This window comes from Triplophysa rosa, linkage group LG2, assembly GCF_024868665.1.
Source record: "Triplophysa rosa linkage group LG2, Trosa_1v2, whole genome shotgun sequence".
In the NCBI taxonomy this organism is placed as follows: Eukaryota; Metazoa; Chordata; class Actinopteri; order Cypriniformes; family Nemacheilidae; genus Triplophysa; species Triplophysa rosa.
Window position 1 is genome coordinate 21,428,743 of NC_079891.1, and position 26,867 is coordinate 21,455,609.

Consider the following 26,867-nt stretch of genomic DNA (forward strand, 5'->3'; position numbering starts at 1 on the left):
GGTCACGAGTCCGACTCTCTAACCATTAAGCCATGACTGCCCCCCAAAAAAACATGGTGAAAGTGAAATACAGAAAAAGCCATAAAAATGCTGTAAAATAAATTTTTTGTAAAGTATTTTTTTATGTTCCGACTTGTACATTTCTTGATTTTGAAAGCGTTACCTTTCTCACCAATTCGTACCCAGCAGGTAAAATTATTCATCATTAAATTGGACATCATTACATGTATACTGTAATGAGATCACTTTAAAAACACGTAATTTTCCTGAATTTGACTGTTTTTTTAGATATTTTTATATATTTTATATAAGTCTTTTTTTTTAAATATAGTTAAAAAGTGTAAAATTACAGAAAGACCTATAAAAAAACATAATTTTACAGGGATTTATTTTCTACAATATATTTTTGGTGCCCCAGCTGCCTGAAAATTTCCATTTTTTATGCGCCGTTTTTACAGTGTATAGTATATATATATATATATATAATAATATATATGTATGTATGTATATATATTATAATATAAATGATATTATAATTATAATATCATTACATTTTATTATATAAATGTACACCATATTTCTTTATTTTTAACCATTTTAAAAACATTATTTTCTGTGTTTGTTTTTTACTTCAGTGTTTAAAAAATGTAATCACACCATACACAGATTCCAGTATTAACTTTATAGCTTGATTTATTGACTATTAACTTTAATCTGTACCAGTGTAAGCACTTACAATGGTTTGGTATTACGCATTTCCATTACAAGATATAGTTCATGACCCGTAAAAAGAGAAAAAACAGAAGATTCTGCAACATAAATACAGATGAGCAGTCGGTGCTATGCAGTGATGCAAACAGTAGTTTGGCTAAGACATCATATCAGGATTATACCACATCTATTGGGCAATCAGCACCAATGATCTCTTTTATAAACTGTCATACCACCTAGCCTTGCTAAACAGTATTACCATAAATTCCCAAGCCTTGTCATGGCAAGGAGAGCTGCGGAGATTGCTCTAATCCTGAAATCTGTTGACAGGAACAGAGGGAAAGAGATGGCCCATTTCTGTTTTCACCTTTATACTCTCTGTCTCCCTTCACTGTCTCTACTGACACCATGCTTAGACAGTGATGGTCAGAGATCTTTTGACCTATACCGCTTTCCTGCCTTAAATCAGTGGAAAACAGCAAGACATAACCGAGCCGCGATTGCATGTGTGTGCGTGCATGTGTAATTTCAACTTTGACAGCAATTTCTGCCTCAGTTCTGTGTAGGCAGGGTTGATCTCCCAGGAGCCTCCAGGCCAGCTACGGGGTGAGAGTGATGGAGGAGCGAGCAGAACTTTAAAAATGATTGACAGCTGTCGCCCTGTAACAACTAAACCTTGCTCTTTTCTCATACACATTTCAATAAAAAACAAAAAAAAGTCTTTCAGTTTATGAATAATTTACACCGTATATTTAACAATGACCGGGTTGAACAATAACATTAAACTGATGTTTTCTGTTTACACCTATATGTGACATGAAAATTGCTTTAATAGGCTGTTTAAAATCAGAGTTTAGTTTTTGAAGTTTCTAAATCGACATGAAGGCAGAGTATGTTGCACTTTGCTTGGTAATAGGCTTTAAACTTAGTCTTTAATGCATCAACCAAATTAGAACAATTATCAGTTTTGAAATAATGTAATTTAGCCAGAGAGATTACAAATAATGCAGAAGAACAAAACGAGACCCCTGAGTGTTGTTTATCTGACGATAATGCACTGAGTGCATTTCTACGCCACAGAAAGCACATAGAAATTCTCACCCACACGCAAACATTCAACACCTCAGTGTCAGTAATTGTGTCAGGCTAATTATATGGCCTTATTTCATCCATCTAATTCTGCACACATCTCGATTTATACCTCACAAGCTTTTGCTGTAGGACACCTCATTGAGTTATTTTTACACTCGATGTTTTGAATCTGAATTGAGTTCAGAGATTAATTTGATCCCTCTGGTACATTTGCGAAATTCATCAGTTAACATAATTTATCATGTTTTTCTATCAACAACATTTATCGAATAGAATCACATATACAAGATTTCTTTCTAGACCACCGCTGGTCTAGTAATTCTTCATAATTCCATTTCATGAATGTACATACAGTACCATCTGTCATAATAAAGCGAAAGCACTAATATTTAAGGAATCTGTCAGAAACTTGTTTTTTATTGTTTATTTATTAGGCAAATAACAAACTCAAATTCAACTTCTCTTTAAGGTCATAAATAAATAAAGTGTAACATTAAACCATTAAAACATATTTTTCTATTAAGGACTGCAAGTTTTCTGAAGTAAAAAGGTGACTAAAGAGCTTTACATAAATACTATGTAAAGTATTTTGTGGCGTCCCCCAAGGGTCAATATTGGGCCCTATGTTGTTTTCTTTGTATATGCTGCCCTTGTGGTATATTTTTAGAAGGCACAAGATCTCCTTCCACTGTTATGCGGATGATGTACAAATCTATTTGCCTTTCAAAACAAATGATAAAGCTTAATTTCTGTCATTACTTGATTGCCTGAGAGATTTAAAAAATATGGCTGGATCAGAACTTTCTTTGTCTTAATGCAATTAAGACTGAGATTGTTGTGTTTGGTTGTCCTGGGGATTTAAGTGTTTATATAGATGCACTTGGTAATTTGGGTTTCTATGTTCATCCATTTTACAAAGAATCTCAGTGTGATTTTTGACAGTGATTTTAAATTTGAAAAACAGATTAGTTCTGTTGTAAAAGCCAGTTTCTTTCAACTGAGACTGTTGGCTAAAGTCAAGCCCTACCTGCCAGTTTGAAAGTGTAATTCATGCTTTTATAACATCTAGACTTGACTACTGTAACTCTTTATATGTTGGTTTGGATCAGTCATCTTTCCAACGCTTAGAGTTAGTCCAAAATGCAGCAGCTTGGCTCTTAACTGGGACTAAAATGTGTGGGAACATTACCCCAGTCTTAGCTTCACTACACTGGCTTCCAGTCTGTTTCAGGACTGATTTTTTAGATTTTATTGTTTGTTTTTAAGATTTTAAAAACTTGGTTGGCGCCTGCTTATTTATCAGGACTTATACATGTCCACGCTCCTGTTAAATCACTGAGGTCTTCCAATCAGGTGCTTCTCGAAGTTCCAAGAACCAGGTTAAAAATTAAGGTGGCACCTAGTTTGTGGAATAGTTTACCTGAAGCAGGAAAAAAATACTCTTCATAATTTTATTCCAATTTATGATAAATAATTAAGACGTTACTTCATTTGTAATTTTGGGCAGAGCTTATAAAATTGCTGTATCCTCATACTGTATTTTCTTTCTCTAATTGGTCCTAATATTATTATGCTGGTTGTGTGTCAGGTGATCCAGCGTAGAGAAGATGGATCTGTGAACTTCTTCAGAGAGTGGGACTCCTACAGAGAAGGATTTGGAAAAATCACTGGAGAGCACTGGCTGGGTAAGTCATGCGTAGGTTTGCATGTGAGCATAAACAGTTTTTTTAAAGATGATCTTTTTAAGATTAACTTGCAACACCTGCACACTCTTTCAACCACATACTCTGCAACCAGACAATTACACCCTTTTCACACATCTTTAAGAGGATATTTAAGTAGGAATACCGGTCTGGTCTGGTTATCATGGAACCCAGCCCAGTGTTGACTGTAGACCGTAGCATGCTGACAGTAAATCTTCTGTGAAAACATAGACCGACCGCAGGAAGTATGGGGTGGACAAACACAACTTATCAAACCTCAGACTCATGGCTACACTGCTGTAATCCCTCTACTGTCTGTAATCCCTCCATGACTGCTTGGCTACACACATCTCCTACTCCATTGTTAAGGATGATAATGACACTGTAAACCAGGTTTCAACTTTTGTATCAATGTGTGATGATGATTAAACTTGATACCTAAAATTTACAATTTCTGGCGGTGGGGGGTGCTAATCAGAACTAAAAAAAGACCGAATTAGAGCATAATATGGTATTTCTACTTGATCAGAGAATGAACAGAAGCACCCGTTCCCTCGACTTTACCTCCTCTTCATGTAGTAAGCGGGAATCAAATCAACAAGCAAGCCCAAATTGCTGTGTTTACCATTTTTTGTGAGCCAAAATGGCTTTTGACAGCCAAAGCGCTATAATCAAGCTCTTAACCTGCAGAGAGGTTTAAACCAGAATCATTATTGTGAGTGAGTGTTTTTTGTTTCTCTCTGTACATAATGAGATGAGCAGTGGCTTGCTGGTCTCTGCTGCCGAGAAAAAGAGAGTATAAATAAAGGGAATTTAAAGGACACAAGAACGGAAACAAACATACCAAATTGGTGAAATGTGTGCGAGAAGATAGATGGATGTGATATTAGTGACCCATGAGAATGTACTGTAGATGTAGATACAGAGGCCTGTTGGTTCGTTACACCTCCCTGGTGTGACCAAGAAAGACACTTGTGCCCTAGGGCATACTTATAAATGGAAATGAATTCTCTATGTCTTTTCTATGTTAAATAAATTTAAATCAAAGAGACAGACAGTTTAGTTTAGTCAAGTGTGAACTTTCCAACCCCTTTTCCAACTCTCATCCTCCTTCAGCAGACACACATCCTGTTTTCGCCACACGCTGTGGCGCAGATGGATGGCTGTCATTGCACTTTCCATAGAGCTTTACTGTTCTGTTCAATCCCCACAGGCTGAGAGAGGCACAGGAGTAGGATGCAGTGTTATATTCTCAGTATGAGCCCTGAGATTTAGATAAAGCTTACATCATGTTCCTTTTACCAATTCCCTTATGACTTTTCTTCATTGCCTTTGACCTCCACCTCATCAAACATTGCGAGCTCATGAGAGTTTTGGTGATGGCAGAAGTTGCCCTTGTTGGATGAATCACGGCGGGTTTAGCGCCACAGAGCAGTTGAATATTGGAAAACAGAGCTCGCCCTGTTCAGATTGAGTCTGCATTCTGTGCCAACGTGGAAAAAATGCTTGCGTTCAAAAGCACAGGTCTGCCAATATTTCAGAAGCCAACTTTTATTCATGTGTTTTTTTCACATTTATTTCAGCACTGAGTTGAATGTGTATTGGACATTGCTTTGCAGTACCCCCATTCCACTGAGTTCACCCTGAAATGAGAATTCTGTCTTCGTTTACTTACCCTGAGGGAGAAATTGCTTTGTAAATGTCTTTGTTCTGTTGAACACAAAATAAGGTATTTTGAAGAATGTAGGAAAGCAAACAGTTCTGGGGCACTTTTGACTACCTTTTTCATTTTTCCTACTATGGGAATCAATGGTGGCCAAGAACTGTTTGGTTACAAGCATTCTTCAAATATCTTTCTCTTTGTTCACCAGATTTGGAGTTTTTATTTTGGGGTGAACTGTCCCTTTGTGTGCAGAATCATCAAGGGATTTGGTTTCATTTTTTCTATAAAAGAAAGCCTACAATTTAAATATAACATACTGTGTATGCTGAAGGTTTTTTTCTCAGCCTTTAAGTGATAGTTCACACAAAAATAAAAATTCTGTCATGATTTATTTATCCTCATGTCATTTAAAACCTACATGTTTTGATAAATGTCTCAGTAGTTTTGTGTCCATATAATGGAGGTCAGTGGGGCCCATTGTTGTTTGTTCTTCAGAATATCTTATTTTGTGTTCTGCATAGGAATGAAACTCATCCAGGAATGAACATTTTTGGGTGAACTGTCCCTTTAGAAATACAGTAGCACATAGATGGTCTTAAGGCTAATAGACAACACTTTTATTTTGACCTTAAATGTTTTTTTACAGTCTTAGATCATTTGTTTTTCACATAATTTACAATTAATATCATTCTATGAGAAATAGAAAGTTTCTGACTCTAGGGAAAACATTCTTATGCTTGGAATTTTTTTTGCCTATTTAAAAGTTGCCTGCTGCTTGAGTTTGTCTGTGGAATACAGTGTCAAGTGAAGCCAGACTGTGGGCAACCCACATATCTGCACTTTTTTGCATCTGTTTCTGAACCTGCCTGTTGTCTGGAGTCTCAAAAGTAAAGAGTGTCGAATGAAACTTTAAAGCTCACTTATGTTGTGTATTAGGAGAGAGAACATCTACTTTTATAAAATTGCTGCAGTTGACTGCCATTGACTACAAGTGTACCATTATAGCTCATTGGGAAGCACAACACTGTGATCTCTTGTCTGTTCTTAAAAAAGTTTACTTTGAAGATGTCACACATCCCTGCTAAAAGAGCTCAGATTAACATTAGCATTATTTCTGTGCTAGTTAATACTGGTTAATCCACATGTGAGATATAATTAGAGATGGGACCGGACTCTGTACTTTTAAGGGCACCGACCAAATTACGTCGGTACTACAGAGTATCGATTCACATGAAAGCAATCGGTGCCAAATATCGGTTCCTGAGAACGTATCGGGTGCTGCATGAGAGCAGGTGCATTAGAGAGAGAGAGAGAGAGAGAGAGAGAGAGAGAGAGAGAGAGAGCACATTTTACCTGACGCAAAGCAGAAAAAATAAAGCAGGTTGTCCTCCTAATCAATGTACAAAATATAAATAAACACTCGACTCTACATATGGTTATCATATCTATTATTTTGTTCACTTGTTTTTGTTTAGAAAATATAAGCATACACTCGCATTAAAGGAACAATACGGCGTTTCTAGGAGGATCTATTGACGGAAATGCAATATAATATACAAAACAATTTCTTCAGAGGTGTATAAGACCTTACGTAATGAACCATTATGTTTGTAATACCTTAGAATAAGCTATTTATATCTACATACAGAGCGGCCCTACATACATTTAATTTGCCGCCATGTTTTGTACAGTAGCCCTAAACAGACAAACAACTCTACACTCTAAAAATGATTGTGTGGACTCAACAAAAAAAATAACATAACAGTTTGCATCAATATTTTTGAGTTGTCACAACTTCTAACAGTTCATCCAACAAACTACATTGGGTCAGACAGATTACTTTTTTCTCTTAGATGAAATGTATTTTTAAGTTACACCAACTTAAAAATTGTTGCTCATTATTGAATAAGTTGTTCCAACTTTAAATACACTTTTTTATTTATATCTAAAATTACAAAATTCTCAATAACAATTAAAAGCAAGAGCTGATTGTGCCTATAGCATCTCCAATGAGATGCCTTTTGAGTAAAACAGCATTTGTGGTAATTTTCTTTGAGCCTAATTATATCCTAAGCAAATGCTCTATCCTTCAGGACAATGGTAACCTCTTAAAACATAACGAAAACCCTTTTAAATGCCAAGAGAACAAAATATTAAACTTAATAATGTCTCATGCTGTTCTCGTCTTGATACAAATCCATAAAATAACTCTATTTCTACATTAACTCTCATTATCCAGTACGATGCAAAGCATGATGGGAAATGGAGATCCTCAGCAATGCTATACATTGATACAACAAGCATCAGTCATGTACCCTCAACTGTAATAGATTAAATTTAATGATTGAACATGAACAAATTTATTTTACGCTTTTCAAACACTTGACACAGAGTTTGAACTTGTTTAGTATGTAAGTCTTGTTAGTATGTAAGTCTATGTAAGTCGGCTGGAAGGCCGGCTGCTGCACTGGCTGGACAGGACAGGACACTGGACTGACGCTGACTGTTGCACCGGACTGGACGCCGGCTGTTGCACCGGACTGGACGCCGGCTGGATCGCGCTCGGCTTCCCCCTCCTTGGCTTCTTCCTCTTGGACCGGCCCACAGTACGTGCGACCAGTTGCTGGGAAGTGGTGGGAAGCCAGAGGTACTCCGCACCGGAGGAGTTGGACGGGGAGTCCCACGACTCCCTCCGTCGGCGCCGTCCACGGAGACTGGTGGGTGGTGGGGAGGCTGCAGAGGGCGAGGAGGACGAGTTGGTGAGACTCAACACCCCGATCTGCATAGCCCGATCCTCAGGAGTAGCGGGCAGTGGAGGAGAAAGATTGGGTTGGACTGAGACCCTGGGCTCCGGCCGATTCATGGCATACCTAATCATGTCTGTGAAGCCCAGCGGTCTCAGTATCCTCATCTCTTCCCGAGACAGCGGTTCGTTCAGACTGCCGTTAAACATTGCCATCTGTTCCGTCTCGTCGTGGACCATCTCCCCTGCAGTCTCGAAGAATCGATCGGCGAACTCCAAGACGTCGGAGTAGCCCTGTCACAGACCGCAGAGGAGATGAGCCTGCCTGGATCGCCTTGCCTCCATCTTGCCTGCTGGGTTCGGTTCTAGCTCGTGGATTCTGTCACGAATGCGGGCGAGGTGGAAAGAACCCAGATGCAGGCAGGCAGAGGTGAAGGGGTTAACAGAGAATTTATTTAAATACACAAAACGAAACACCCACGGGGGGGTAACAAAGACAGGGCTAATACTAAAAAACAGAAACCAAAATACTTCCCACGAGGGGGCAAAACGGAAAAACAAGAACAGCAAAAACTAAACTAAGGAACACGACCAAACGTCTTACACAGAACACGGCAGGGTAAAACACAAAACTCACAGTCCACGGACAAGGCAAGAAACAGGTAAGCACAGGATACAAAGACATAGAACGCAAGTACATACACAATCCACGAGCACAGGACAAAGAAACATGAGGGCATTTTAAAGGCAAGACAAACGAGAGATAATGACACAGGGCAGGTGGGAAACATTAGACATGGCAGGGAAGCAATACATGAAACGAGAGGGGCGGGGCCAATGACAAGACACGAGAAAGCATATGAGATGTCAAAACATTTACTCTCAACTCAACTTTATTTATATAGCGCTTTTACAATTTTCATTGTTACAAAGCAGCTGTACAGGAGACACATTGACTACAAGCAAAACAATCAAAGTTGTACCTGCAAAAACAAGAAAAGGTTGAAAACACAGAAGACAGACACACCCACACACAAAACACTCCACACACACAACACGCACCCACACCCACAGACACAGAGACACACGCACACACACACACACACACACACACGTACGTACACAGACAAGTACGCACACACACACACGCTCAGTGAGAGCACACATTTAGGATAAAGGAGAGAGAAGCACAGGTCAAATATAACAGATAATAAATTCCTATATGCAATATTAATTAAGTAAAACTTTAAGATTCTAAAGCAGCCCCCCCGGTCAGGCAGATAGTGCAAAAACAGTATGCAAACGGTGGCGAGGAACCCAAAACTCTAATCGAGAAAAAAAACCTCAGGAGAACCCAGGCCCAACCAGGGGATTCCAGTTCCCCTCTGGCAAAAGCTGCTGCCTCTGCACAAGCTCCAGAGAGCTTGCACAACAAGGCTAAATAAAATAAATAAACTTAATAATAAAATAAATTATAGTTTAAGATTATCATTAATAATCTAATAGCATTTGAAATTTTGTGGTGAAGACATGTCAAGAGACCGCGTCCTTCTTTATCCAGCTCTATCATCTCAGCTCTTGTCAGGTCCCCACTTCCCATTCTCCGCTCTACCATCAGGTCAGGCCATGAACTGCATCCTGCTCGCTGTGGTAACCTTGGAACAATGAGACAAGACTGGCTGAGAGTAGAGTACTGTTCTGTACTCTTTGATGCAACAAGTACATCAGTTGTGTTTTTGGTTCCGGTTGATCTAACTAATGCAGCCTAAACCCTCTGAAGATTTATATTATGGAAGAGTAGTGTATGCAAGATTAAAAAGATGCGTCTTTAGTCTAGATTTAAACTGACAGAGTGTGTCTGCCTCCCGGACAGTGCAGGGAAGACTATTCCAAAGTTTAGGCGCTAGATAGGAAAAGGATCTACCACCTGCACTTGATTTTGAAATTCTAGGTATTACCAACTGACAGGACGCCTGAGAGCGTAATGCACGTGAAGGACTGTAATACAAAAGGAGTTCATTCAAGTACTGAGGAGCTAAACCATGTAAGGCTTTATAGGTAATAAGCAAGATTTTAAAGTTAACGCGATGCTTTATAGGTAACCAGTGCAAGGTTGACAGAACCGGGCTAATATGTTCATACTTTTTTGTACGTGTAAGAACTCGAGCTGCCGCGTTTTGGACCAATTGGAGTTTTTGTAATAAGCCTGCAGGGCAACCACCTAACAGTGCATTACAGTAATCTAGTCTTGATGTCATGAATGCATGAATTAACTTCTCTGCATCTGAGATTGACAGCATATGACGTAGTTTAGATATATTCTTAAGATGGAAAAACGCAATTTTACAGGTGTTGGCGACGTGGCTCTCAAATGACAGATTACTATCGAATAGAACGCCAAGATTCTTTGCTGACGACGAGGGTTTTATGGAACATCCGTCAATAGTTAAACAGTATTCTTGGTTGTTACTTATAGCAGTTTTCGGTCCAATAAGTAACACTTCCGTTTTGTCCGAGTTCAGTAATAAAAAGTTGTTACTCATCCAGTTTTTTATATCGACTATGCATTCCATTATTCGATGGAACTGCTGTGTTTCATGAGGCTTCGAGGAAATATAAAGTTGAGTATCATCAGCATAACAGTGAAAGCTAACTCCGTGTCGCTTTATTATATCTCCTAGAGGTAGCATGTATAATGCGAAGAGCAGAGGCCCTAAGACTGAGCCCTGTGGTACACCGTACTGGACTTGCGATTTGCGTGACACCTCATTGTTTATTGCTACAAATTGAAAACGGTCGGATAAATAAGATTTAAACCATTTCAAAGCTATTCCCTTAATGCCGACATAATTTTCGAGTCTATGTAGGAGTGTGCTGTGGTCAATGGTATCGAATGCAGCACTAAGGTCTAGCAGCACCAATAACGAGATACAACCTCGGTCAGACGCCAATAGCAGATCATTTGTAACTCTGATCAAAGCAGTCTCTGTACTGTGACATGCTCTAAATCCAGACTGGAATTCTTCATTGATGTCATTCCTTTGGAGGAAGGAGCATAATTGAGTTGAAACTACTTTTTCCAGAACTTTAGATATGAAAGGTAGATTCGATATAGGCCTGTAGTTCCTTAGTTCTCTAGGGTCGAGTTGGGGTTTTTTGACAAGGGGCCTTATAACAGCCACCTTATATGCTTTAGGCACATGTCCTAATGTCAGAGATGAGTTAATAATACCAAGAAGAGGATCTATAATTTCTGGGAGCATCTCTTTCAGTAGATTTGTAGGTATAGGGTCTAGTATGCATGTTGTTGATTTAGATGATCTAATAATTTTAGACAGCTCATCTTGATCTACGGTATAAAATAATTGCATTTTCTCCTTAAGGGCGCTGTAGTTAGTTTGTTCAGCGGGTTTCACTTCTGATTGCATTGTTATAATTTTTTCTCTAATATCTTGGATTTTATATGTGAAGTAGTTCATAAATTCATCACTGCTATGCTGATATACAGGATCAGAAGTCACTGACGATTTATTTTTTGTTAATTTAGCCACCGTGTTAAATAAAAACCTAGGGTTGTGCTGGTTTTCTTCTATTAGTGATGAAAAGTAGGCGGATCTAGAAGTTATTAGGGCTTTCCTGTATTTTCGAATACTATCCTTCCATGCTGTACGAAATACCTCTAATTTAGTTTTCTTAAAGTTGCGCTCCATTTTTCGGGCCGCTTTCTTTAGAGCCTGAGTGTGTTCATTATACCACGGTGTGGGGCTGCCATTTTTAATCTTCTTTAAACGTAGTGGAGCAACTTTGTCTAGCGTTACCGAGAAGGTGGAATTAAAATTTTCAGTGGTAATGTCAAGATCTTCAACGTTATTTCTCATGATTTGAGACAATTCGGGCAGATTATCGAGAAACGCATCTTTGGTAGTTGAAGTTATTGTTCTACCATATTTGTAACAATGAGTTTTATTTGTAGCCGTAGGCCAGTGAAGCAAACATAATACCAGATAATGATCCGAAATGTCTTCACTCTGCTGAAGGATTTTAACGTCGTCCACATTTATACCGTAAGACAGTATTAAATCTAAAGTATGATTACGAAGGTGAGTGGGTCCTGACACATGTTGACTAATGCCCATGGAGTTAAGAGTGTCTTTGAAAGCCATTCCTAAGGCATCTGTAACGTTATCTACGTGGATGTTAAAGTCACCAACGACAAGGAGTCTATCTGCGGCCAGTACTAGTTCTGATAAGAACCCACCAAATTCTTTAATAAAATCTGTGTGGTGCCCTGGAGGCCTATATACAATAGCTAGAATCAATTTAAAAAGTGTTTTATCTTTAGTATTAGGTGTTGAAACATGAAGAACCATGACTTCAAAAGAATTATATTTAGAGTTCGACTTCTGGGAAATGCTAAGAGAGTTATTGTAAAGTGCTGCGACACCTCCCCCTCTGCCTTTTAGACGAGGCTCGTGTTTATAATAATAATCTTGGGGGACAGATTCATTTAAAGCAATATAATCATCTGGTTTTAGCCATGTTTCTGTCAAACAGAGCATGTCTATTTTATGATCTGTTATCATATCGTTAACAAAAAGTGCTTTATTAGAGAGAGATCTAATATTTAGCAATCCGAGTCGTAACAGTTGATTATCTGTATTTTGTTCATGTTTAGTTTGTTTAACGTTTATTAAATTACTTTCAAGAGGTTTACGCATTATTTTATGTTTGCTAATCCGGGGGACAGACACAGTCTCTATTTTGTGATGTTTGGGAGAACGGATTACTACATGTTGTACATTTTGTGTATTCTGCGACGTGAGACGGCAAGCAGACAGTTGGTTAAGCCATACTGTCTGCTCCCTGACCTGGGCCCCAGCGAGTCAAGTTTTAGCATTAGCATTAAGACTTTTTGCCATATTTCTAGACAGGATGGAAATCCCAGCCCAGGAGGGATGGAGACCATCTCGTTTCAACAGGTCAGGTCTGCCCTCAAAACTCTTCCAGTTATTTATAAAAACTATATCATTCTGCAGGCACCACTCAGACAACCAGCCATTTAGTGATGATAATCTGCTATAAATCTCATCACCACGATAAGCATTGAGGGGGCCAGAGAATATTACAGTGTCTGACATCATGCTTGCGAGCTCACACACCTCTTTAATGTTATCTTTTGTGATCTCCGATTGACGGAGTCGAACATCATTTGTGCCGACGTGAATGACAATCTTACTGAATTTACGATTAGCCTTAGCCAGCACATTTAAATTTGACTTGATGTCAGGCGCTCTGGCTCCCGGTAAACATTGGACTATGGTGGCTGGTGCCTCTATGTTAACGTTCCGAACAATAGAATCACCGATAACTAGGGCACTTTCAGCAGGTTTCTCAGTCGGTGCGTCACTGAGCGGGGCAAACCTGTTCGAGACTGTAATCGGAACGGTCGAGTGATGTTTTGTCCTGCGACTACGCCGTCTCACAGTCACGAAGTTTCCCAGCTGCGGAGGATTTTCAACCGGAACCGAGCTGTGTGCGCTAATGTTGCTCGCATCCAAAGTGTTTTCTATCGTCGTTAAACTCTTACTATCCTCAGATAAAGATTGGATGCGAGACTCTAATTCTAAGATCTTCTCTGTCAGCCTAACTATTTCCCTGCATTTATCGCATATAAAACCCTCGCAGCTGACAGAGAAGGCTAAGCTAAACATATGACATGAGGTGCAAGTAACAACAATAGGAATAGAAGCCATAACTCACCGGATTTGAAGTGCAATTCCAACTTACCAAGGTTGCTCGATGGATCGTAGTATAAGCTTAAAAAGAGAAACGGTTAGCACACAAGACAAACCAGAGGCAAGATGATATTCCACAGTGTAAACAGAAAGCAAGCTAACACGCTATTGCTATGCTAACGGCGTTAAGTTAACTATCACTTTTGGTTTAGAATCTTCAAGTAGATAACAAGAACAGGGTTATTGAGATATCAGGATAAGTTAGCAACGACAATAAAATACACTAATATTAGAGCGAAGTGGTAAGAGCACTGATACAAACGAGCCGCCTGCAGGACGAGATTTACAACTCATGGCTTTCTCACATAAAACCTAAGGGCTCTGTCCCGATCCTGCCACACGACTAGAATTTCAGAAACAAGAGGGCAGGACCATGACAATAATAATCTAAAAGCTATATACAATTACGTTAAGATTATAAACGCTGGTATTAGAACTAGAATTTGATATTTTATACATGAAAGGCAGGAGTAGTGGTTAGTCCATAAAACAGAGATTATATAGCGTCATCTGATTTAGATAAGCAAAGTTTGAAATTACATTTATCAAAATGATTTAAACAAAAAGTACAAATCAACTCGCTTCACAGAGTCATCTGTCTGTCTCAGAGTCTGAGCAAACGGATGAGTTCCTTTCTCTACAGCCGGAATATGGAAGCCGACTTTCACATGCTGAAATTGCTTGGTTTTCTTTAACAAGAATACGTGAAATAATATAAAGTCTATATCCATATGATAGGACCGTTTGCTGTATTAACGAGTTTCTCTATCGCTTGGCATGAGATAAAAAGCGATTGGTCTGTATTATTTGTTTACCCACATAGCTTAATGTGTTCTAAAACACAGAATGTAGCCTGTTCTTGTTTTTAACATAGTCTAATGAGCCTTTTTAATGGCGACATAATTTAAAAAGCGATGTCTTTCTCACTAAACCCTAACAAATAATGAAATATTGTTTTTATGACATTCTTTACTTAAACTTTTAATAAATATAAAAAAATATGAAATATTAATAGTATTAAATCAATTTAATACATTGAAGTTTTATGGTTTATTAGACATGCTTTTCGCTTAACAAAAAGTCATCGACTTGAGGGCGGCAGCAACAGCCAATCACAACGGCAGTTCCAGAAAGGAGCAGGGCCAGTGGCATTTGTTGTCACAAAATCGCAGTGTCCCGCCCCCTTAGTGCCAAAAGTCAAAATGACTCGCGTGCGTGAAGAATGAAGACTTTTTTAAACTTAAAATCCACAAACCTTTTATTTTATGTAATAAATAAGACATAGTTCTTTCTACAGTCTTTCTAATGCCCGCAAAATCTCTTCCCTGCGTCAACATGAGAACAACATCTTTTTGCACTGTGGTGGCCACCGTCGTGTTTGGACTGAGCGATTCGTGGCAAATCTATAATACAACGCTAGTGGCCGCTGTTAATTAAGAACTGCGCATTTCCTTAAATGCGCGCACAGATGCAGCAGGCGAACACACACAACACTGCGCCGAACGATCAAGTTTTGTGTTTTCTTTGTGTTTTCTGTCCACCAATGAATAAAATCATCTCATGAAGTTCCGAAACAAAGTTATTAGTGACACATGCGTTAGAGCAGTCCAAACACAATAAAAACAAACGATGGAAAGAGGTGAGTGAGGCCGTCAAGGTGCAGTTTGAAGCTGTTAACAGTGCAGCATAACATTACATACGGTATAATACAGTATATGTAACTCTGTTAAAATGTATATTAAAAACCAGTCTGTTAATTTCAGTAATGATGCTGTTAAAAATAGTTTTTGTTGACGATTTAAGTTTTGTTTTATGTTATATTATCTAATGGTCTGCTAATGGTGGAGGCCTCATGGTTTAGGTAAATTATCACACTGCATAAATAAGTGATATGTGTCAAGATCGAGGTGAAAGAACCCAGTTGCAGGCAGCGGGGATGAAGGGGTTAACAGAAAGCTTTATTTAACAGAAAATAAACACAAAACAAAGACCCACGATGGGGTAAATCAAGAAAACAAGAAACAACTCAAACAGAACATAGACTGACTAAAACTGGACTAAACTGAGAAACACTTGACAAACTATAACTAAACACTAAAAGACTTACTTGACTAGACTCACAATACAACAGGACCAGGCAATAATACTAACGCTGGCCGAGACCAAGACAGCACACGCACCAAACACAATGACCGAACACAGGACAAAGAAACATGAGGGTATATATAGGTAAGACAAAGAAGGGATAATGACACGGGGCAGGTGTGGGTAATTAAACACTCAGGGGAAGATGACAAGGAAACGAGAGGAATGGGGCCAATGACAAGACACTGGAGAGAACGTATATTATTGTCAAACGGACAGAAATATGTTTCTCTCCACACATAACCTAAGGACTCTGCCCCGATCCCACCACACGACTAGAATTTCATAAACAAGACGGTGGGACCGTGACAATATGTGTGTGATGAGGAAATAGAATAATCTGGTAGTAATGGTAATGCTTTAGTTATTTTTATAGTGTTTGTTTCTTTTGTCCAGTGTGTAAAATGGGAAATTGAGAGGTTTGGACTTAGGTTTAGGGGAAGGGTCAGGGTGAGTACCTAGTTATCACCCAGTTATTAAATGTACTGTAATAAGTACACGGTACAGTATGTACATGGGAAACAGGACTGTAAAATATATTGCTATACCGAAAACAGGTACTGTTTGGTTCCGGCACCAAGTTCTAGGTACCGTACCGGTACCGGTTACAATGTGAGCAGTACCCAACCCTATATATAATGTGTATGTGTATACACCATTCTGTACAGAAAAAACATGCTGAGCAGTCATTATAATTCTGCTAAAACAGAATAAGCAAAAACTAGTGTTAAAATTGGTCACACTGGCCAATTCAAAAGTATACTGTAAAACCACAGTCAACAAACTAGACCAAGCTTTGAGACTACCAAAGATTGTCAAACCAGCTTTAGCTTGTTTAAGCTATTTATTTTATTTATTTTAAACAAGGCTGATTATCAGCTCAGGCCTGCAAGGTAAAGATTCTTTCGGGATAAAATCAAAGCCAAGCAACATCAAATTCAACAAAGTGAAATCATTCAGTTATTTTTTAATTTCTGTAATACCATCAGTAGGAATATGTGGGAGGAAGAAGCAAAAAAATCATACGTCAAATAGAAGAACAAGTTTGTCATTATATTTTTTATGAAGTAAGGGATTCAGTGAGTCATGAATCAGAGGGAGACTACAGGAAACAAAGTCCACACTTAGGAGAAAGAGTCAACTCTTGTTTTAATCCATGTACCTAATTGTATAACTTGGACACAAATATCATAAAATATGTTTTATTTTAAAGACATTATAAAGACTTCTGGCTATATAGTGGGAAGGTGCATATTGTTTATGTTTATTTGTATATTTTCACAGTTGCTTTCTGTGTGTGCTCCAGATATCTTTAGGTTAATTAATCGGGAAATATGTTTTGATATTTGGCTGGATATAAAATCCTTTTATGTTTTTTTTTTGTACAGTTATTCGTTATATGTTTTTTTCGATATATACTAAAAAAGTATTAATATGTAATAATATAATAAATTAGGCTTGTCACATACACTCTAAAAAAAAAGGTGCTTAAAAGGTTTTTGCTTAAAACCATTTTTGGTTCCACAAAGAACCATTCAAAGTTTCTTTAAAGTTATCTTTCTTACCTTTTCATAATCTGAAGAACCTTTTTTCGCCACAAACAACCTTTTGTGAGACAGAAAGGTTCTTCGATGTTAAACGTTTATGGAACCATTTAGACAAAATAGTTATTATTATAATCATGTAGTGAAAATCTGATATTGTTTTTAGAATAAATACAATGTATAAAATAATAGAATAAAAATCTACTGTATCTATGCCGGTAGATAGCACCTTAATCCTTTTATATTCAGATATTAACTCCCTAAAGAACTGCTTTTCCCATCGAAGCCAGCCAGGTTTATTTTACATATCATTTAATGTTTCAAAACTTTCTTTAAATTCAGAGCTCTCAAAGCGAACCAACTGAAGTGAGAGATTCTGCCTGTTTTCTTGTGATGGAACACCAGGCTGAGCTGTAATGAAGCAGGGGTCCTGTCTGATGTCAGATGGTTCATAAACAGCTTTTTAGACTGGGCTAATGATGGCAGACTGTGGTAATCTCCACTAAACAGTTGCGGCTCCAGCAACTTTGTGCTGCAGTGTGTGTAGGTGGTTCATTAGTGCTTTTAAATGTAGAACAAAACCTGATAATTCATAAATATACTCATTTCACAAACCTGTCCTTGGAAGATCCGCATTGACGTCATGGCGCAAACAAGACAGTGGTGTAACGGACGGGCACTCACTGCGGGCTAATCTTAAAAAAATCTTATTTTTGACGTGAGTAATTGGGACTTTTATTTTTGCCTATCGCTGTTTGGTGATCACAGTCCTTTGTCGTAGTCATTGTTGTTATCCAATCGTAATGGAAAGCTACAAATGTCCTGGAACTTAATAATCGTAGCATTCTTTGCTAAATAAGTAAGATAAAATATGCACTGAAGTTTTTTTAACCATCCCTGTCCCTGTATTTAGCCTATAGCCTACTCAACTCCCGAATAAGAAAGGCGTTGTATGCCCCCTGCAGAAGTCCACTGCTGTCCTAGGCACGTTGGCCTCATTCATAGATCATATTTGATACATGTTTAATGACAAAAATGTTATAGCCTAACAAACAATAATTGTTAAATGTTCCATGTTTCCAATGTTCCATAATGTTCCATAATTTCGAATAAATTAGACGGTAATTCACACTGGGACGTTTTTAAAAATAGCAATGTGCATAGATCAGATTTAATGCCAGTTGCCAAATGAAATAATAATACTGTAAGAAATGGGCATTTTGCCCATTCATCCCTTCCACCAGGGGGCCCCCTCTCCCCTTATGAACTATGGACTCTCTTGCTGTGTCCGAAATCGCCTACTTCCATACTATATAGTAGGCGAAAATGAGTATGAGTTATAAATAGTATGTTCAAAACCTCAGTATGCAAAAAACAGTAGGTGAGAAATACCCGGATGGTCTACTACTTCCACCAGGATTCGTCAGTGTGGATCGGATGGACACTTATATATCCCATGATGCCACGGGAGCTTAACAACTGTAAAATTTCAAAAGTAAATCAAATAAATATAGCGGAAAACTTTAAGGCGGACGTCCGTTTTTAATGTAAGTGCCAATAAATTAATTTCTCGTGACTAAATTATGTAATGTATGTTTATCAACTCTCACGTGTAGGTTGTTGTTAATACGTCATAGGTCAAAGAGCATACGGGTCACATGACCATTAAACATGGTGGATGCAGTATGCCCGAAATGTATTCATACTACTCCCACTCATACTATATAGAACGTACTGTTTTAACGGTCGACAGGTACTTATTCAAATTCAGTACATACTGTCACAGTATGCGATTTCGGACGCAGCCTCTCACTCTTTACACACTTCCTGTTTGATCTGTATTCAAGCCATGCGTGTGCCATATATACTTTTGTGAAGTATTGTCAGTTTTACTGCGTACCGAGCGTCTCACTGTTCATTGCCATTGTTCGTGTCTGTGTACCTTGTTATTACCATTGTGCCTTGTTTATTGGATTACTGCTTTTGGATTACCCTCTTGTTTTGTCGTTTGGTTGGACTGTCTCATGGTTTATGGATATACCTGCCTGCCCTTGACTACGTTTTGCCTGCTGTTTTGGATTGTTTGCCGATTGGTTTTTAATAAACAACCTGCACTTGGATTCTCAACTCTCTGCAGTGTCTCGTTCGTTACAAATACAACAACTTTGTGAAATGTTGTGGCATTTATCCTTAAACGTTATAACTACTTTTTAAATAGGCATAAATATTGATAAAAAGAATAATTTACTTATGGATACTTATGTCAATGAAATAATGACACAACACAGTGATTCAAACATTTAATAAAAACATGTGTTGCGTTTGTTGGTCAGGTCCCTGCTCTCTCATGCATGAAACACTGCAGTATTTCAAGTCTGTGCTGGTATTTTAGTCTCCTTACATCCTTCTGTGATTTGCGTTTGGTGGTTAAATGTCTGCAATGGACCTGTGTGTGAGGAGAAGCGGTGAAACGCATTAGCCATTGCTTTCTCAGATCGGCTTTCTCAGATCGGTTTGTGCTGCATTTTTTCAGTTTTTTCTTTCAAAGACGATGTACCTATAGTGGCATTTAGAATATATCTTCTTATGTTGCTGAAATTGTATGTACTTAAAATCTTTTTTCAAATAGTTTAGGTTTCATAGGCAGCAACAGCTTACTGTAAATACATAACCGGAACCTAGTGAGCTATACCATGGCATTTCAAGTTGGATGTACGAGGCTACGTGCAAGTAGTCCAATAGTTTTGACACAAAATAATATGGTCTAGTAAGTGGCATAGCACTGGTAAGTTACACGATTTTTAAGGCCACAGCAGTTTGCGTTACGGCACCGAAACAAGACTAACCTGCTTGTACGCTGGTATACAGTGGATGTTTGTTCAGGTGTTTGGGGGTTTGTTTGTTTGCATGTACACTTACAAGGGTGTAAGTGTACAATACAAGGGTGTTGTTAAAATTGCGAGGATATGTGTGTGTACTTTGTGTGTTTATGATCTTGATTCTTAGAAAAGGTCTAAACTGTGTCTGACAAGAACTACAATTGATTTCTTTTTCTACGGTTTTTAGAGTTCTTGGCTACCCTAATATTTTATTAATCCCATCCGATGTTATGTTTACAGACCTGCAACCTTCACTTTTCTGCAACATTCATTGTTTCTAATCTAAAATTTGTCTGTTTACGTGATTAATGCACACAATTGTTATTTACAGTTCATTTGTCACCAAGACAACTTGAAAAAGTTTCATTTTCATTTATGGAAATATTTATTGCAAGTCTGTCATCCTTATGTGAAAATGCTGTCAGAGCTCTGCTTGAGTACAACAGAATGTGCACAGGGTGTTGAAATTACCACCCTTGAGGAGAAAAAAACAATTTATCTCTTAAGAATGGCACATTATTGTCAGCGCCAGTGCACAAGATGGGAATTATTGAAAGCTCCATGAGGTGCACGGAGGCCATTATCCTCATCAAAGGATGGACTGCTGTTAGACAAAGATCATTTCACACAGACCATTTGCATATTCATTTCTGCATTTTTTTCTGTTGAATATATGTGTTTGTTTAGCAGAAAAAAACATAATAGCAATTCAATTCAAACCCTAAGGAAACTGCAGATTTGGTGTGTGTGTGTGCATCCACATGCGTGTGTGCGTGTTTGTGTGTCATTTCTCTTTGATAAACATCTGATCTGTTTTTAAACAGACTTTTGGTTTTTAATGTAAAGAACAGTGGAGTGAAACTGAAATGGCCTAAAATCTTAACCGGAACTGCTTTCAAGCATGCGTGAGCACAATGGGTTTTTTTTAAGTCACATATGGCACGTTCACCAAGACATGGCTCCAACAGATATGCCTTCTTTGTGTTTCGGGGCACATTAAAGGGGAGGCCTTCATTGATAGCATTATCCATTGAAATGTATCTTATTCACTGCAAATCAGATTTAATCAGATTGAATAACCCATGTTAAACGGAGCTCCTCTATCACTGGGGGGGAAGATATGACTGAAGCAGACAAGAGATCATTATCACTTCCTATTTAGACGTTCACTTCCTCCATCATTCTCGCTCTTTCTCAACACTTTCTCTTTTATTTCTCTCCTTTCCGGTTGTAAGTTCCCACACTTTGGATCAATTATACCAACATGAATTATAGCGGGCTAACAAAGAGCATCCATTTTCTGTGCAGACTCACAAGTTGCCCCTCCATAATTCTCTCTCTCACACACACACACACACACACACGCAAACACACTCTCCCACATACTCACACACAACTCGAGCACAGTGAGTGCACTTTCCATAATGCACCAGCTCGCACTGACTACGGGTGTCATTGGAGTTTAATATTGCTAAGAAATATGATACGCATAAAAAGAAAGTGCAGAATGAAGGGGAGAGAGAGAGGATGTTGAGATGAAAGATGTATTTAGAGAGAGAGTGAGTGAGTGCATTCATTTAATTTCGGTGTCAAAGAGGTGAAAGTAAAGTCATGCAGACACTTCCAAGGTGAGTTTGTTTTGTAAGAATGAACTATAATCCAGTCGCCCCATTCAAGTTTCCCTGAATTCCTTGTCATTTCTGCAAATTTTGTTCCCCGTTAATTTTTTCACCCCCTCTCATTATGTACTCCGAACAGCCTCCATTAGTGAACTAATCATCTCTGTAAATCTTGTTTTCCTGCATCTTGATCACTCGGCATGTTATTTATTGTATTGTTCAGCACTTGTTGGAGAGAAAATTGACAAAATACTGCAGCCTAGCTTTATGTTAAAGGAACAGTTCAGCCAAAACTGAAAATTCTGTCTTCGTTTACTTACCCTCAAGTTGTTCCAAATTGGTATAAATTCCTTTGTTCTGATGAACACAGAGTAAGTTATTTGGAAGAATGCTTGTAACCAAACAGTTTTTGGCCACCACTGACTACCATAGTAGGAAAAAATGCTTTATAAATTTCTTTGTTCCGTTGAACACAAAAGAAGATATTTTAAAGAATGTAGTAAAGAACTGTTTGGTTACATGCCTTCTTCCAAATATCTTCCTCTGTGTTCATCGGAACATAAACATTTATACAAATTTGGAACAACTCAGGGGTAAGAAAATGATGACGGAATTTTTATTTTGTGCTGAACTCTACCTTTAAAATTTGTTTGTGTATTGGTGTATAAAGTGTTGTGAAATTGTAAAAAGATAATACATTTTTACATGTTTTACAATGTTAAGTTACAATGTTAAGATTTTTGGAATCTACACCATTCATTAATAACTGATTTAAATGTACATTTACATCATTTTCTCAAGCCTTATCAACCTTTCACTCAGCTTATTGCAGTGCATTCTGGCATTATCATCCTTGATAAGGACTGATATGAAGCTACCTTAAATTTAGTCCAAAATGGGGTTTTGTAAGATGCCATCTGCAGAGCTTTAGTTGGACTTATATTTACAAATTCTGTGTGGGCCTGGTCACCACTAGTAGCAAACCAAATCTCTACAACCTTTGATTCTGCAAATATGACCCCTGTGATATCATCTTCATTTCCATGTTCGCTATTCTGTTGCTATGGCCACATGGCTGGAGATCATGTAACAGGCAGTAAGCGTAGGTTTTTTCATCCATTTTGATAATGTGTATTGAGAAACTCATGGAAATAGTCTTTTAGAAAGGATTATTTGATACAAATTTGTTAATAATCTTAATGCTAAATGGGGACCGTGTTAATGATGTCGTTCTGTAATATACTCTTCAGGTTTTTATTAGTACTGCCTCTTTAAAACCAGAAAAACAGAAGCAGTCCAAACCAAAAAAATTTTGCTAGTCAGAAAGCTGATCATTTTGGTTAATTAACACTACTAAATGTGCAGTAGATATATGGCAGAAAATGCATGTGGTGTCTCAAATCCAACACGTTCTTTCTGAGGGTCGTGTGAGTCATTTTTCTTTCTCTGCCGTCTGCACACTGCTTTTGAATATCTTTACACATGTGACACTGTGTCAGGAACTGAGTTAGCAACCACACAGCTGCTTTTTTCCTCAGGGGTGTCACTTTCTCTGAGTCGCTCTTCAAGCTTCGGTTTTCCTTCTGTAACTGGATTTTGGAACACAGCAAAAAAAAAGGTGACAATCTCATTCACATTGATCCAGAGCTTCTGGTGTAGCTCAGGGCTTCTGTCTTATTCCAGTGTCTTCATCCAGCTGTGCTTCTCAAAACCCAACAACAGCTACCATCAATTCAGGCCAAACAATGCAATGTCTGCATTGTTTTACACTTGTTTCTGTGAAGAAATAAAATCAGGATGAGCTGAATTTGCATGATGCAATTTTCCAGTTTGCAGGCGGCTTCCTGAGTGTTTGGTTTTGGTTATATGGCAGCACTTCAGAGAAATCCAGACAGTAGTGTTTTTGAGATGTACAATGCAGAATATGCACTCAGTTACACCCATGTCTGAATTTATGCCCAGTTTTAACACTTAGTTCTTTACATTATCGATATGTGATGAATTACTGTTCCAGTTTTTTTCAATAAAACCGTGTTTCTCAACCGGGGCTGAGAACATAACAAAACAAGCATTTAAACAATCTAAAGCAACTGAAAATCAATATATTTGTTGGTGTTTAGTTATTACAAATTCACATCTTTCTAGTTATGCCAAGCTTAACAAAATGTGTAAATGGGCGCCTCCAGATGTTGTTGTGGACGGCTATCAGTCAAATTCAATTTTGTTTTTGTTTATTTTGCATTTTTCTTTTTTTGGGTATTCTTAAAATACGAGTGGAAGGCAGAGAGAGTTTGTAACAATTGTGTTCAATGACAATTCTTATTCATTATTTACACGCCCTCTTGTCAATTCAAACCTGTATTACTTTCTTTTCTCAATGGGGACCGACAGTTTTTAAAATATCTTCATTTGTGTTTGCAGAAGAAAATCACACAGATTTAAAATTAGTAAATTATTATTAGTAAATTAGAGTAAATTATGACAGAATTTTCATTTTGAAGGTGAACTATCCTTTTAAGGGTTACATGTTAAACGTGTGCAAAACTGCAATATACTATTGTGGCACTGAAATTTTATCATTATTATCATATGTGTGGTATTAGCACACATTATTAATATTACAATTATCTTCAGAATATTGACACTCCTATAGAGCCACCGCACAGAATACAGTTTGTACTGGAAAAAAGCTTTACATGCGTGCAGATACTACTGTCAGGGCCGGATTAACATAAGGGCTAGGTGGGGCTGAAGCCCCAGGGCCCGCGGAAGGAGGGGGTTCTTGATTGGCTGGAGGAAATGGGAGCTGTCCTTACATCATTGATTGACAATTCATATAGGCGGTTGATTATAAAATAACAAGAAACTATTGGAAAATGTTCCTGACTGATATAATTCACCGTCCAATCAAAATCATTTTACAGTTTACGCCATTACGTCAGGAAACGCCTCTTTGCGTTATGCTTTCGCATGTCGAGAATATGAATATTCGGCTTGGCTCACTGGTGTTCAAAAAAGTGATAGTGGTGCCCAAAAAGGAGAAATAAAGTTGAAAGGGGAAAACATGAGGCTAATCTTACAGCTTAAACTCCAAAACTAACTAACTACTTTAGTTCCCTTTTGGACAAAACATCCATGCCCGAGGAAATTCCCGGGTGCAGCGGCATTAAACATTTAGCATCACCCACCGTCGCAGATCAACGTGCTTTACATGTTGAAGGTGAGTCCAACCTGTTAGAAAGCAAGGGTTTTATGTTTACTTTGCCCCTTTAGATAAAAACGACAGTAATAGTCCGGTACCCTGTCAAATTTGGCTACCTTACACGTTCAGTGTAGATAGACAGCTTCTAGCTGTGGTACGTGGCCAAATGCAACGGGACAGCTCTTAAAGGGGCCGCATTCTTAGATCTGCTGCTGTGACTCCTGTCACAAATGTTAAAGTCCCCATGAACCGTAGGTTGCGATCGTTTTTACTTCTGTATTTTGACGCATTTCCGAGTGAAAGGGAATTTCGTGGCTTCTGTCTTTCTCTGCAATTTGATTTGATGTATAAAAACAGCCGTTGCATTTTGAAATGAAACTGGCAGCCGACTGACAGTTGAAGGGGAGGAGTTAACAGATGCTCCGCCCAAGCCATTCTAACGTAGGTCATTTAAGATGGAATGTCATTACAGGAAGGAAGTGCATTTTCAAATTTTAGCTAAAGATTATGAGGGCACACGAATTTTAAAAAGAGAATGGCCCAAATTGATAAACTATTTACAATAAACGCTGCAATATTTCATGAAAAAATAGGCATTGTAATTTTTTATTTCACTGGGATTTTAATGAAAGGACAAAAGAAAAAATGAATTCAATGTGTTTTGTAGCTGTAATGAGAATTATTCTATATTTAATTTAGAATTTAGCATTAAAGACTGTAAAGTGTTTGAGAACTTCATTCAATTTCTGTATATTTCCTACCTGTTAGACATAATAGCTCTCAGTTATACTGTTGAATGGCTATAATTAATGTAATTAGATCAAATAATTAGAAAAGTAAATATAAGAAATAAATATTGAGTTAATATTAATGTTTTTTAATAGCATTGAAAGTTTAGTATGTGAACATGTGCCTATATAAAATAGAAATTAAAATAAATATTAACTGTAAAATTTAATTACTATAACAGAAAATTAGATAAAATAATTAGAAAAGTAAATATAAGAAATATATATAAAATGAAATTAAAATATTAGAAAATTAGATCAGATATATATATACACTGTGGCGTGGCAATAAAATGAAGGGGGCCCTTGGGTTTGCTATAGCCCCAGGGCCCAATGTGTTCTTAATCCGGCCCTGACTACTGTATGTCCATGTGAGAGCTTGCACAAATTGCGTCTTCCTTGTGAGCTTCTCCCTTTGAAGTCCATGGGTGATCCTTTCCTCTCGTTTCTAGTCTTGATGAGTGAGTTGAGAATAGACAGGTGTTAAATGTCACCTCCTTCATTTACAATCCTCTCCTCTGCCCTCTATGGCTCTATTTTTCCCCTTCTCAACAAGATACACACTTCACATTTTGTACAGAGTTCTCTTTTTTCTTTCACTCTTCTTACTATTTCCTTTCTTCTGCGCAGCGTCATATACGGAGAAAAGGCATGATGAATATTTTAACTCACAGAAATGTCACTGAAATAGGCAGAAAGAGAAAAAAATATTGTAACGATTCAAGCGCCGTGTCTTTTTCTTTTAGTGAAACCACGTGAATATGGAAGAATGGCTCGGGGGATATTTATAAGCACTCAATGCATTTCCCTTGAAACATACTTTTCAAATCCAAGCAAATAAATCTTTAATATTTGAACATTTTAGTTTGGCAAAAAGAAAAATATAGCTCGGCACGGTGTATGAATTGTTAATGAGCCATACCATTGTATCACTCTAATTAGCTGCAAATCGAAAACTTTTACCACATTAATCTGTATAAAGA

At 37.9% G+C, this 26,867-nt stretch overlaps 1 protein-coding gene across 2 annotated transcripts in view; it reads left to right on the top strand.

Annotated features, from left to right (window-relative positions):
• Window positions 1–26,867, top strand: part of fibcd1b (fibrinogen C domain containing 1b) — a 111,136-nt gene that overhangs the window by 61,807 nt on the left and 22,462 nt on the right. For both annotated transcript variants that reach the window (XM_057354047.1, XM_057354056.1), the window contains one exon: window positions 3,392–3,488. In XM_057354047.1, coding sequence (XP_057210030.1) covers window positions 3,392–3,488 — 97 coding nt within the window. The remainder of the gene's footprint in view (window positions 1–3,391; window positions 3,489–26,867) is intronic.